At 38.5% G+C, this 15097-nt stretch overlaps 1 protein-coding gene across 1 annotated transcript in view; it reads left to right on the top strand.

Annotated features, from left to right (window-relative positions):
• eif2b3 (eukaryotic translation initiation factor 2B, subunit 3 gamma) overlaps nucleotides 1-15097 on the top strand; it is a 126667-nt gene that overhangs the window by 92616 nt on the left and 18954 nt on the right. Inside the window, exon 8 of the mRNA XM_048602124.1 lies at nucleotides 3042-3190. Within this exon, the coding sequence (XP_048458081.1) occupies nucleotides 3042-3190 (149 nt within the window). The remainder of the gene's footprint in view (nucleotides 1-3041; nucleotides 3191-15097) is intronic.

Below are 15097 nucleotides of genomic sequence, written 5' to 3'. Positions count from 1 at the left end.
AGGCCCGAAACGTCAGCCTCTCTGCTCCTATGATGCTGCTTGGCCTGCTGTGTTCATCCAGCCCTGCACCTTGTTGTCTATGATACCAGTCTGTTTTTCATCCTATGGTGCTGCTTGGATACAGCATTTGAGTAGCAACTTGTTTGAGGAGACCTGAAGTGGAATTGTTTTGTAACCTCTGCTCTTTATTGGTCTAGCAGCAGTAAAAAAAACTTTGACTATCTGATGGAAAGAAATTAGATTTCAGTTGTCATTTTTAAAAATCTAACTACTGCATGTAATATTCCTCCCTGAACTCATCTGTACGTAATCAGAAATAAGAGAGAGCTTCCAAGATTTTTTTCATTTTCACCCCCCGCAATCCTTTGGTTTTACCTGGTTGATGCAAATGTGTACAGAATCTCTATGAGGAATTAAAGTATGGGCCTTAGTGCACTAAATTGCTATGCCACAATAAATATATGAATATAAGGCACAAACAGTAAAGGAAGTTTGATTTGTTTTTCCAGCTGAGTGATGATGCTCGAACCAAAAAGTCATGATAGATAACTCAAGATTTTGTAATGGAATTGCTGTAATTTTGTTATCTTTTAAGTCGTGGCAACTGATCTACCAAACATTTCTGTTCTCATAGTTTTCTCTTTTTTTTAAATTTGTATGCATGCTTTTTAAGGATGATTTTCTGGATAAAGAAATAAGGAAAATACTTGGAACTAGACTTTTAACAGGAACTTCCTGTCCTTAGATGCATTAATCCCACATAAAAAGGGGAGGGTGGGCTGTTTTTCAAAACTCTGGGTGGGCTTTGTGTATCTTAACACCAGAAGCATTGCTCAGCTGGACAAAACAAACATTGACTATAGTAAGTAACCCGCCAGCCCACACACAGAGTCAAGCAGTAGAGGATATGCTGGAGTACAGTAGGTTGTAATTATAGGCAGAAGCTTCAGACAGACCTCCTGTTTTATTATAAGGCTATTCCTTCTATGTATCAAGATCACAGAAGAATTAAATATTTTATGGCGCTACCTAATTTGTACTTTTCAATTAAATTGTTAGTTTATTTGAGAACTTAAAAAGATCAGAGGAATTGATGTGTAATTATAGCTTTCACTATTTCACTTGATACATTTCAAGACAGTACTTCAGAAATACTGCATTTCTGTTAATGTTCATTGTGATCCTGCTAATATAACTGGCTTTACAGAAAAGCCATTCATAGTTATCAGTATTTTCAAAAGATTGTAGAAGATATTTATTTTGAGTATTTTCTTTTAAAGCACATTCTCCAAACAATGTAGAAAGCTGATTTCCCCCTGTGTTACTGATCCTCTAATTTTATTTTGCATCTCTCCCTCTCTCTGCAGGCAATAAGTGATGAAGCCAAAGTTTTCTGTCTGATTTATCTCTGTACCACAGCTTGTAAATATTTTGTGATTACTGTATATCTTACACTAGAGCCCAGCTCAGACCATTGACTGTAGGACGTCATGTTGAGGTTGTACAGGACATTGGTGAGGCCACTTTTGGAGTGCTGTGTATAGTTCTGGTCGCTCTGCTATAGGAAGGATATTGTTAAAGTGGAGAGGGTTCAGAAAGGATTTACCAGAATGATGCCAGGACAGGAGGGCCTGAGTTATAAGGAGAGGCTGGATGGGCTGGTACGTTTTTCACTGGAGCGTAGGAGATTGAGGAGTGACCTTATACAGATTTATAAAATCATGAGGAGCATTGATAAGGTGAATAGCTAGAACAGCTTTTTCCCAGGGTGGAGGAGTTCAAAACAAGGGGGCATGTTTTTAAAGTGAGAGGAGAAAGATTTAAAAGGGACCTGCGGAGCAACTTTTTCACACACTGGGTGGTTCATGTGTGGAATGAACTGCCAGAGGAAGTAGTAGATGCAGATACAGTCACAACATTTCAAAGACATTTAAACAGGTACATGAATAGGAAAGGTTTAGAGGAATATGGGCTAAATGCAGGCAAGTGAATTAGTCTATTTGGGAAACTTCATCACCATGGATGAGTTGGACCAAAGGGTCTGTTTCCGTGCTGTACAACTCTGAGTCTATACATTGAAAGTGGGCTTGTGCTTTCCCATGGTGCATATTGACCTACACCAGCAACTTGTAACACACTGACAAAACCATTTGAAAGGAATCTTCCCATAATTTTAATAGATGATTGACAAGTAAAATGCTTCCAAGAGTGCTTAACCTGTAGCACCATTAGCTACAGTAATGCAATTACTACATTAGTTGTAGTACATTAGTCCAAATTCTGCCAAGGTACTGGCTCTGAAAGGGCAGTTTTGGTGAAAAAGGTTCACTGCTGTTTCCATTGATACAGTTACGACCTTTAATTGTATGCAACAGGCAAACCCCTTAGTATGGCCAGCTGTCATTCATACAAATCCCTGCTTTCTGAAAATTTGTTTCCAAGTGTTGGCTTTCCCATCAGTATAGATGTCTGGATTACTGTAGTGAAGTTTTTGTCACTGCTTCCTAGGCATAAAGTACTGATAGCCTCTTTGAGAAAATGTCATTTTGATTAGCTGATGTCTTCTGTCTACAGGAGTTAAAGTTTTACTTCTTGAAAACTAGCATTTGCTAGTTGCTTCATATAAATGTGCTCTGCAAGCTATCTGATATGATAGATGTGTCAGGTGATGAATTGGAAGATGTAGTAGTATCGAAACTTCATGCTATGGTAACTTCTCTTTAAGCAGAGAGATGTCTCCTCTCAAAAATGTCTTCTGTGTCTTGTGACATAGCAGATGGTACAATTTTGAGTGTCAGTCCCTCTTAAATGACATGACCTGGTAGATTTGAATGGGTTTTAAATGTAGTTCCCAACATGTGGTGAAGATGAAACACATCTTATTAACTTGGACCCTCAAAGCTGGTTTCCTTCATCTGAGTAATGCATTATGTTCAAAATCCCCTAAAAAGTACTCATCCTCATCACGTTGCAATGCATGAGAGTATGGACAAACTTTGGTGTCCACGTTCTTTTCAACAAGTGTGTTTTTCTCCACACAGGTTGGCACTGACAGTATGATTGGCTATATGACTAAAGTGGCAGAGAATACCTCTATCAAGCGGTCAATCATCGGCGCCTCCTGCACAATCAAAGAGAACGTAAAAATTGCCAATTCCATAATCATGCATAATGTCACTATTGAGGAAGGGTGAGTAAGTTGCACAGATATACAGAAAAATATCAATGCTATTTTTCCAAAATGCCATGGTCTAATTGTTATCATACCATGGAGTATGTCACAAATCTAGTCTGAAAAGATTTAATTGTTCCGATCCTGCACCACAGCTACTTTCATAATACTCTGGTTAAACAACACATGTTGCTATATATATTGAGTTTTGTCATAATAAAACTATCAGCGCTGAGGGTATGAGGATTTTGCACTCTTGCCCTGTGTGACGGATGTGGGGGTGAAATAATTTGGAACTGTCACAATATTCACCCACACCACCAATCCTCACAACCCCTCACAAAGCTCCCGTGAAGCCACTGCCAATTGGCACAATATACACATTACCCTGACTAATGCTCAAACAGACCAAACTGAATCTCTATCTAATAATTAGGCATTTGTAAGAAGAAAATTGACCACAATTGTTTTTTCCAAGTCATAGATTATCTATGGCTAGATCTCCTGGAAGAAAGGAAATCCGAAAAATAAAAAATAATAATGAACTCACAAAATAGAACATAGAACAGTACAGTGCAGTACAGGCCCTTGGGCCCACAATGTTATGCCAACCTATTATCCTAACCAGTAACGTGGAAAGTCGTATTTGGGAAAATGGCATTTCTTTTTGTTTCAAGATGAATATAATAAAATGTAGATCCTACGTTCATTGCAGAATTTAAAATAATATTTTAAAAGAATAAAAAGAATGTATCAAAAATCAAAACTTTTAGTGAGTGAGGAAGTATGGCTACATGCAACCTGGTGTCATAATCTTGTGGAAATCTTTTTTTTCCATCTTGCTTTCAGGCTTTTGTATAGCTGTGCTGTCCAGCAAATACCCTCACGGTATGAGTAAAAAGTACATCTATAGCCTTAGTTCTAAGCTGATGTTCCACTGCACTTTCAGTATACGTGCATCCTTTCATAGTTCATGGGTTTATAATTTGTGGTTATTTTGAAGTTGTTAGTTTTTATCCCCCGGGACCATTTTTTAAAATTCCTGGCCAGTTTTTGATAGTTTTCTTTGTTATTAGGTAACTTTGCAATGTGTGTTCATCTGTGATTATGGTTTTAAAAAGTAGAAAAACAACAATTGATTATAGAAATAACAGGAAAATATAACTAAGAGGGGCTGAGAGAGTAAAGAATTGTTTAGAACAAGGGATAAGGGCAGTAATACTGCAACCATCCACTAGGGTGATTCAAAACGATTACAATTACACAGCTCTTCCTTAAAATTAATTTGTCAATTTGGTGTTGTGTAATTAAAACAGCAAACAATAAAAATCATTCTTGTTAGGAGCTTCTGTCTCATTGAGGTGACATCAGGCCAATCCCTATGAAAATTCTTGCTCACATGTTGATAGCTGTGACAAATTCCATCGCAACAATTGACACAATGTACAACACTCTTCAATGATCAACAGTATTTAAATAAAACAACTCAAAATTCTGAAGAAAAAGTCTTAAGTTCCTTATCTCCTTACATTAAAGGATCCTTTTATAAAAAAAATTGCAGTGCTAGGTATGGATTTTCATCTTTGGCAGTTCTTCTTTAGGCCACGCATACAAAGTTATGTTGAAATCTGTCCGCTAGTTTTTGAGACATTGAGTGTTGTTGAGAAAAGACACATTCTACTGAGGTTTTTCATCTTGCACTCATCAGGACAATTTTCAAGAACATCAGTTCAAGGGGAAAAACTAACATACTGCATGAGGGGAAAGTGCTGGTTGTTTGGAAAGTGGATTCTGATTGGTAGAAGTGTTGCAATGCACAAAGTAGTAGCGATTGACAGTTAACTGCCAGACTTGTTTAAATTTTAAACTCGGCATTAAAACAGCCACAGTGATATAGTATTTGCAACAAGCAAGGTTTTGACTGCACCCAGCAAGCCCCCGTTTGCAAAACCCACAGCAGTGTCCAACATTAGATATGATTCTGCAATTAGGCAACATTTGTTGGATATCCTGTACATGCAAAGAATTACACTGATGACCAGTTTAGGAATGTTTGTTGATCTTGCAATGTAGTTCACTTGTGTGTACTGGAAGTTAAATATATTAATACACAGAGCCATATCCTTTGCAGGAAGAAAAGACTTGTAAATGTACTGTACCTATTTCAACTGAATAAAACAGGTGACACCCAATTTGTAGTTCCATTCTCAGGTCAACACCCTGACTAATTAGAATCAGATTGCCTGTTTTAAATTAAATATACCTGCTCGTCAACTGTCAAATCATCATTAATTAGTGCAGTCCCCATGGCAAAGCTTCTACCAATCAGCACTCTCCTTTCATGCATTATAAATATTGGTTTTCTGCCTGCATTAGCATTCTTACAAATTGCCCTGATGAGCTCAAGCCAAAATTCTTCAACAAAGTGTGTCTTTTCTCAAAAATTATCAAATTCTGTGCTACCAAGTAGCTATTTTTGACATATATACTGACTAACAGTGGGTAAAAACATTAACTCTTCCTGGTTTTCAGGAACAGACGCAATAATCAAATTTCAATGAGTAAATGGAGCATTCAATCTGAAGTGTCCTTTTGTATCTGTAAAGGAAAAGGAGCATTAAAGATGTCTTGATTTATTTCTGTTTATCACACTGGTGATGCTACCTTAGCTCTTGCCATACAGAAGGTATTCAAAGTTTCGACAATGATTCAAGCAGACTGAATAGTTCTGTACAGATTCTGAAACTACAGTTGTCCATACTGTTCATTCAGAATTTTTCTTCCAGTTTCAGGTAGAAGGAGGCCTTTTTAAAATAATTTTTTTAAACTTTTTTGCCCATGAGAAATGTGGATGATTTCCTTCCACCAGTTCAGAAGAATTAGAAAATAACTATGACTGGTCCTCAGCAGCTGAGTTCAGTGACTTCCAGCTTAGCTAATGATTATAGACAATGGTCAGAAAATAATCAGGTTGCATATGGATAATTCTGTGGCTTTTTAAAAAGAAGGAAAGTAGCATGTTTCCCCCCCTCTGCTTTTTCCATCATTCACTTAGATCATTGTTAACTTTTCTCAAAATTCTAGTAGTAGCATCTTTTTCAACCTAAGAATGCCCCTAAGCTTTTCCCAGCCAATGATGTATATTTGAAATAAAAATTGAACATTTTGCAAAACACTTAGAAGCTCAGTCAATATTTGTGGAGAGAAAAAAGACTTTCTGCGTTCCTTCCACAGGTGCTGCCTGACGTGTTGAGTCTTTCCCAGCAGTTAATCTTTCAAATATCCTACATTTGCAGTATTTTAGTTTATATTGGTGTATTGGTTGTGGCCTTGTGCTCACCAGAACAATTGTAAGAAATGCCACATTTTAAGCAAGTATAACAACTTACACTGCAGGAGTTGAGTGTGCTGATTGGTCAGGAAGTAGATTCTGATTATTCAAGGTATTTTATTGGAGAAAGCAACAGGAAACTAGTTGATGATAGTCTTTTGGTTGACAAAGAATTGGTCCAATGTATGAATGAATATTTTTTCAACCAAACATAATAAGCCACAATACAAGTTTGACTGATTATCATAAATTGGTCATTAGTGTAGTTTTTAGTACAATTAGGTTTGTTCAGCAAGTGCTGCCCAATTGTGTAGTTACATCTAGGTTTTCTTCGTGGTTTTGCCAAGTGTGGACTGATTGAGTACATTCTAATATGCCACTGATATTCTGTGGCTACAGTGTGTATGTACTATTTACAGGATGTACTGCAGTAATTCACTATCGCTTCTCCAAATTTGTGATGCTAAATGCTTGGGAGAACATGATCAGCAGACACATAAAAACTTAAATCACATGCAAGTTCTCTTCCAAGTCTCTCTCAAGTCTGATTAGGATATATATTGAAATTTCTTCATTGTCACTGAGTCAGAATTTTGGAATTCTCTGCCTAACAATTTGAACATTTTTTTTTATCGTGTGGTTACCTATTCTTTAAGATTTTCGATATTGATATCTCAAGCTCTGTTCTCTTTACCAGAAATGTAATTGAGAAGCAATTTGAGAAAGTTACTTTTATAGTTAAGTTAGCATCAATCAGATCTTTGCAAGTATAATTTCAGAGGGAGAAATCATGTATTTAAAATAAATGTGCAACAGCATGTGATAAAAGTTAGAGAACACTTTGTCCTTTACGTATATGCACATTATTCAGATAGTTGATTGTTCTGATATGTTATTCAAAAAGAACTTTGCACACTATCAGTGTCAAAAGTACAAAGAATACTTCCTGTAGTGTGCTGCAGTTTAATACCATAATTACATCTTCTGCACTAGGCCACCCACAGCCATAATTGCTGTTTAAAAGGAGGATCAATAAACAATGTGCAACTTGCAAAGAGTCATACAAGCCTGCTTGGTTGTATTCAAAGAGAAGTCTCCACTGTGGCTGTATTTGATCACAAAGCTCTGATACAACCCTGAACTAACATGTTTAAAGAAATGCTTAGATCTTTAATTAATTCAAATTACTTCATTGAAGTGCACCTTTTTTTGTCTAAACAGACTTTTTACCAGAAAAAGATCAGAAAAGGAAATTACATTTTAAAGTTGTACTTAGCACGCTATGTTGCTTTTTGCTGCTTTCTATTTCGTATCTTTAGTCTTAATTTGACTGCCTTGTATTTTCTAATTGAATATATTTTCATTGCTAGAGAATTAAAAATTATAACCATAAAATGCTTCAAAACGTGTTGATTTGTCCACCAGATTGGCAGTCCACACAGGCATTTCATTCTTTTAGCTGGCCCTACTATCACAGAATTATTATGGAATAGAAAGAGTGCTGTGCTGCTGGTATAACATTGCACTAATACACACTGGTTGAGGAATCTGAGGTAGAGAGACTCCATATGTGTTCCATATTATTCTTTATGGCCCAAATGACCTTTTACTCCTCACCTTGGGATAGTGCCGCTTCCGTATTCCTATAGCCTCTCAACAGCCATTGTCGGCATAAGTGGCCCTGTTCTCAGGGATTGGGACAGGAGATGTAGTCTTGCCTAATGCTATTCTACTAATGTTAATAGCACAATTGGATTTCCAGTCAGCCCCTCATCCCCATTTCTGCTGCCCTCGTTAGTCCAAGATCATTCTTTTTCAGTTCTCTTTGGTTGCATGAGCTTTTTACAACACCTGCTCTAACTTGTCTAGTACTTTACTGTGTACCCTGTCTGTGTGAAAGCACCTTGCATGCACTTAACAGTTCTCACCACTTTTACTTAATTTCTACCCATAGTGCAATCTTTCTGTAATTTATATAGAGAAAAGCAATATATCGGACGATGAGAATAATTGATTCCAGTGCTTTAGGAGCTTTTAACTTCAGTTTGTATTGAGTTCTCTATACTTTGTATCTTGAACTTATTTTAACTGCTAGATTTCCACTCATTATGTTTCTAGTGGGAAGAGTTCCCACTCAGTGCTGTTGTACAAGTTGCCTTTGAACTAAAATGCAGGTCTTAGTTGTGTTCTGCTGTATGAATTTAAAAAGACGTGTTTAGTTTGGGGAAGTCTTTCCCTTCCAAGGCATTAGTTATGAGAGGGAATAATTATTATCTCTGGTCTTTCATGCCGGACAATGGATATCACATTCTTTTGAGTTTATCTGACTTACTGGAACACTTTTGGAAAGGCTAAACCAATTGAACAACTAACTTTAAAAACCATGAAATCTCTATCTTTGACACTACAATCACACATCTACTTAGAAAATAACTGCAGAGAAATTTAGCATTCATGAATAGCTGTTAGAAACTTTTGTTTTTTTAAAAGAATGAAATTTTCTTCCTTTCACCTATTTTTCTCACCTTTTCCCTCACTCCTCTGTCTCATCATTTTTGCTCCTTTTCATCTCTCCTCCCATCCATCTTTTGCCATCTCGCAAATATTATTAATTTGATCTTCTCACTCTCTACCAATGTTTTGCTGTCTGAATAATTTTTCTGTCTGTGTTTCGCTGATCATTAGATACCCAATAAACATTTCTGCAAGTAGTCAAATATTTGGATCTGTAATTTGAAAATTTTGTAATTATAAAAGGAAACCTATATGGGAGAAATTTCCAAATCTCAAAAAACTGGAATTGAGAAAACATTGAGGTTCTTCCCAATTCACTATGAAATTAATAAAGGGGAAAAAAAACTTAAGTTTAAGTAACACTTTTCCTAACCTTAGATTGTCTCCAAGCACTTTACAACTAATTAAGTGCTGTCATTGTTGTGACATATAAATCAAGGTTGAGTATTTGTTTGTTTGTTTGTTCAATCTTGTACAGTTTTCAAATTGACTGTTGCATGAGATCAAGGTTGTCATCACCCCTTTCAGTAAACAATTAAGGAACATAGGAATGTACAGGGCTTGTTTAAAAAAACAATTGAGATACACACTCCTTTTTGATGTTGAAGAGTGTACTTTTGTGATTAGTTACATGTAGAAATTAATGACAAGTGGACTACATGGGACAATGTGATATAATATTCACATTCTAACTGCCTAATTCTGGTGCCTGCAAGTAATAAAATCTCTTCCAGCAAGTAAATTATTGCTAATTGGAGGCTGAATTATCGAGGACCATTGTCCTCACCACCCCAGGTCTAGCTTAAAAAATCAGGGATCAAGCTATCAAGAGGCCGTCCTGCAGTCATTTAAGAGCCACCAGGGTATTGATTGGCTGGAGACAAGATTGCGACCCTCGGGGACAGGCATCTTGGAGCTGCAACTAATTAGAGTCACCTGATATGCATGTATTCCCTCTCTTTCACTCTCTTGCTTTCTCTGTCTCTCTCTCACTCCCATTCCACTCGGCCCCCACGCCCATCCCATTTTTGATGTCGAAGAGTGTACCTCTTGAGTGTAAATACTGGCACTGGCAAACTGCAACCCTTCAGGAATTGTTAATTGCCCCATGATCTGGCTTCAATTGCTCAACTGGCAGAAAAGCTGCCTGACGCATCCTTCTCACTGGCGCATTTACAGAGGGAGCAGAGTTGGGTGGGGAGGTGATGAGAAAGCTACCTGCTGGTTTTAATATGACCCCTCCATCTTCGAATCTCTCAGTGAGGCAGCATTAAATTCCCTATGTGAGAGAACTTAGACCTCCATTGAGTTGATTGCCTTTGTAATATTTGAATACAATAAATACCATCTGGGGAAGGAATCTCTCTTAGACCAAAAGAAATAGGAAATGGAGTAGGCCATTCAGCCCCTTGACCCTGATCTGACATTCCTCATGTCCACTTTCCTGCCCTTTTCCCATAACCCTTGATTGCCATCTAAAATTTAGCCAATGACTCTGCCCCCACAGCTGTATGTGACAAGGAGTTCCAAAGACACACTATTCTCTGAGAGATGTTTCTCCTCATTTCAGTCTTAAATTGGCACCCCATTTATTCTGAGACTTTATCCTCTAACCTAGGTTCTCCCATGAGGGGAAAAGTCCTCTCAGCATTTACCTTGTCAAACCCCTTAAGAATTTTTTTTATTCACTGTTGGGACTTGAGTGTTGTAGGCTGGCCACCATTCACTGCCCATCCCTAGTTGCCTTTTGAAGTAGTAGTGAGCTGCCTTTTTGAACTGCTTTAGTCTACATGTTGTAGGTTGACCCATAGTGCCGTCAAGGATGGAATGCCAGGATTTTGACTCAGCGACATTGAAGGAAGAGCGATATATTTCCAACTCTGGATGGTGAGAGGCTTGGAGGTGAACTTGAAGATTGAACGTTGTCGTGTTCCTCTGTATCTGCTGCCCTTATCCTTCTAGATGGAAGTGGCAATGAGTTTAGAAGGTGCTGTCTAAGACACACTGGTGAATTTCTGCAGTGCAGAGTACACATGCTGCTACTGAGTGTCGGTGGTGGAGGGATGTTTGTGGATGTGGTGCCACTCAAGTGGATACTTGAGTGTTGTTGGAACTGAACTCATTCAGGCAAGTATTGTGTATTTTATCGCATTCTTGCCTTGTGCCCTGTAGATGTTGGACAAACTTTGGGGAGTCAGGAGGTGAGTTATACTCACCATAATATTTCTAGCCTCTAACCTGGTCTTATAGCCACTGTTTATGCGGCAAGTCCAGTTGATTTTCTGGTCAGTGGTAACCCCAAAAATGTTGATAGTGGGGAATTTGGTGATGGTAACACTATTGAATGTCAAGGAGTGGTGGTTAGACAGTCTCTTATTGGAGACGGTCATTGCCTGGCATTTGTGTGATGTAAACGTTACTTGTCACTCTTCATCTCAAGCCTAGATTTTGTCCAGATCTTGTTGCTGCTTTAGCATTTGAGTCACGAATGGTGCTGAACATTGTGCAATTATCAGCAAACATCTCCACTTCTGACCTTATGATAGAGGGAAGGCCATTGATGAAGCAGCTTAAGACAGTTGAGCCTAGTACACTACCCTGAGGAACTCCTGCAGAGATGCCCTGGAGCTGAGATGACTGACCTTCACCAACCACAACCATCTTCCTATATGCTAGGTATGACTCCAACCAGTAGAGAGTTTGCCTCCAATGCCCATTGGTTCCAGGCTTGCTAGGGCTCCTTGATGCCACACTCAGTCGAATGCTGCCTTGATGTCAAGGGCTGTCACTCTCACCTCACCACTAGAATTCAGTCATTTTCTCCATGTTTAAACCAAGGCTGTAATGAGCTCAGGAGCTGAGTAGCCCTGGCAGAACCCAAACTGGGCGTGTGAGCAGGATATTGCTGAGCAGGCGCTGCTTGATATCACTGTTGGTGACACCTTCCATCACTTTACTGATGATCAAGAGTAAACTGATGGGGTGCCAATTGGCTGGGTTGGATTTGACCTACTTTGCCCTGTCCAAGACAGACCTGGGCAACTTTCCACTTTGTCGGGTAGATGCCAGTGCTGTAACTGTACTGGAAGGGATTGGCTTGGGGACCGGCAAGTTCTGGAGCACCAGACTTCAGTACTATTGCTGGAATGTTGTCAGGACCCATAGCTTTTGCAGTGTCCAATGCCTCCGACCATTTCTTGCTATTACATGGAGTGAATCGAACTGGTTGAAGACTGGTATCGGTAATGCTGGGGACCAGTGGAGGAGGCTATGAATGCTTCAGCCTAATCTTTTGCACTGATGTGTTAAGGTGTTTCCATCATTGAAGACGGGGATATTTATGGAGCCTTCTTCACCAGTGAGTTGTTTAATAACGACTATTGATATTGGGTGTTGTAGCACTGCAGAACTTAGGTCTGATCCTTTGGTTTTGAGATTGATTAGCTCTGTGTATCACTTGTTGCTTATGCTGTTTGGCATCCTATATTTTTCAATGAGACCACCTCTCCCAGTGAGTAGTATCCCAACCTCTTTAGCCTTTGCTCATAAGACAATCCCTCCATACCAGGGATCATCTAAGTGAACTGCCTGCAATGACATGATATCTTTTCTTAAATAAGGGGACCAAAACTGCTCGTAGCGCTCCAGATGTGGTCTCATTAGCACCTTGTACAGTTGCAGTGAGACTTCCCTACTGTTATACTCTAAACTTCTTGAAATAAGGGTCAACATTCCATTAATCTTCCTGATTACCTGCTGCTCCTGTGTGCTCGTTTTCTGCGTTTCATTCACAAGTACCCAAAGTCCATCTGTGGTGCAGCTTTCTGTAGTTTTTCTCCATTTAAATAACATTTTGATCTTTTGTTCTCCCTTCCAAAATGAGCAACTTCACATTTTTCCTCATTGTCCATTTACCAAAGTTTTGCCCATGTACTTAACTTATTAATGTCTCTCTGTAAACTGTCCTTTCACAATGTGCCTTTCCTCCTCTTTGTGTGTCATTTGCAAATTTGGCTACGGTACATTTGCTTCTTCCTCCACGTCATTAACATATATTGTAAACAGTTATGTTCCAGCACCGATCCCTGTGGAACCCCACTGGTCACGGTTTGCCAATCGGAAAAAGAACTCCTTATCCCCAGTTGCTGTTTTCCTGTCCATTAGTCAGTTGTCTATCCATGCCAATATACTACCTCCAACACCAGTTCTCATAAAACAACCTTATAGTAAGAGCATAGGAAGTTGAAGGGTGACCTTATAGAGGTTTATAAGATCATGAGGGGCATTGATAAGGTGAATAGCAAGGGTCTTTTCCCTGGAGTGGGGGAGTTCAAAACTAGGGGGCATATTTTAAGGTGAAAGGAAAAAGATTTAAAAAGAACATGAGGGGCAGCTTCTTTGCACAGAGAATGGCTCATATGTGGACTGAACAGCCAGAGGAAGTGGTGGATGCAAATACAGTTACAACATTTAAAAGGCATTTCGATAAGTATGTTTGGATAGGATTGGCATGAACTGGTTGGACTGAAAGGTCTATTTCCATGTTTTCTGACTCTATGACATATACCTTGAGCCCAATGGCATTAACACTAAAAGAAAAGGAAAGCAACTATCAGTAGCCTGAAAATTATATCCTATTTATTCAGCAACATTTAAACACCAGTCTCCATGCCATAAAATTACATAGCCTAATCTTAAATGGAACATCTCAAATACCCAGTGGTAAAACAGGAAATGGTTAGGAGGCAGACCACAAGATGGCATTACTGTCATGAGACTATTCCACAATATCTATATCATTTTTAATGATAAATTCTGAACTTTAGTGTCCTAAAATGCTTAACAATTCAGAGTATAATTTCCGTGTGTATAATGGAGTCATTTATAGATTACTCTAAATTTTATGTGGGTGTTTTCTTATTTTATTTTGTCAGTTTTCTTCATTTCCAGTGAAGGTGCTGATTCTTGCAGGAGTATGGTTCCATGGGTTACCAGTAGCCTTCAAGACCTCACCTTAATACTTTTCTATGTATGAAGTAAAACGATGAGTATCGACCCAACTGTCCAGTCATGGGAAGTGATTGCTATTGAACCTTAATATCTCTCTGCAGCCTGCTACCAAGGGTCATAGAATATTGATCAAGAGTGGATCTTGTATTATTTTTTCCTCCCTAGCTTGGGAGTACACCAGCTGTAATGAGCTAAGTCAGTATTGATCTGGAATAAAAGTTAGGATTTTCTGATCTTTATGAATTGGATGCTTTTGTATGTTAGGTCCAAAACAAAGCTGCATCTTGAAGTTTATTGTTAAACTCCTTCATAGAACAGTTTAAAATTTCACATTTTATGCTCTTATGTTGGCATGCATCCCCTGTTTACCTAGCTTTCCAAACAATGCTGTCGCCAGACCCTGTGTAAAGCGCTCGAATAAAATAATGTCATGTGTATTTTAAGTAAGCCTTAAGGTGAGCATATTGAAAGAACAGAAAAAAAATTGTGTTTCTTTGGTCCTTAACACGCAATTTGACAAATGATAAATAGATAATACAGCTTTCCACAATGTGAGGGAATTGGTAGAGCGCAGAACCATGATAGTATGAGCATGCCTCTGCTCAAAATTGTTTGTTTACTTACAAGGCAGGGGAGCATATACCACGAGTAATTAATGGGAGTCGTTTTGGTATTTAACTTATTTGGTGGTCCATAGTTTAGATGTCAATTTGTGTGATCCCATCCCAGAAATTGGCACTTAAAAGGCTGTCTTCCACTGAGCAATAGTGCCAAAATAAACTGTTCATCAGCTGTTGTTGCAGCAAAGAGCTGATCGGTCTGCCTGGAACCAAGACAAAATAAATAAAGATAGCATTTCTTCATGTAGATAATTTTGTTTATAATTTAATGAATTATTTACTGAAAACCAGCATTAGATTCTATAACAACAAGACGTAGAGCTGGATGAACACAGCAGGCCAAGCAGCATCATAGGAGCAGGAAGGCTGATGTTTCGGGCCTAGACCCTTCTTCAGAAAAAACATGTTCTTCAGTGGTAGATACCTCTGCTTTTCTGTCCTCATTACTCT

The sequence above is a fragment of the Rhincodon typus genome, chromosome 10 (assembly GCF_021869965.1).
Source record: "Rhincodon typus isolate 14 chromosome 10, sRhiTyp1.1, whole genome shotgun sequence".
Lineage (NCBI taxonomy): Eukaryota > Metazoa > Chordata > Chondrichthyes > Orectolobiformes > Rhincodontidae > Rhincodon > Rhincodon typus.
The sequence above is the reverse complement of the archived record's forward strand: the minus strand, read 5'-3'. Positions and strand labels throughout refer to the sequence as shown.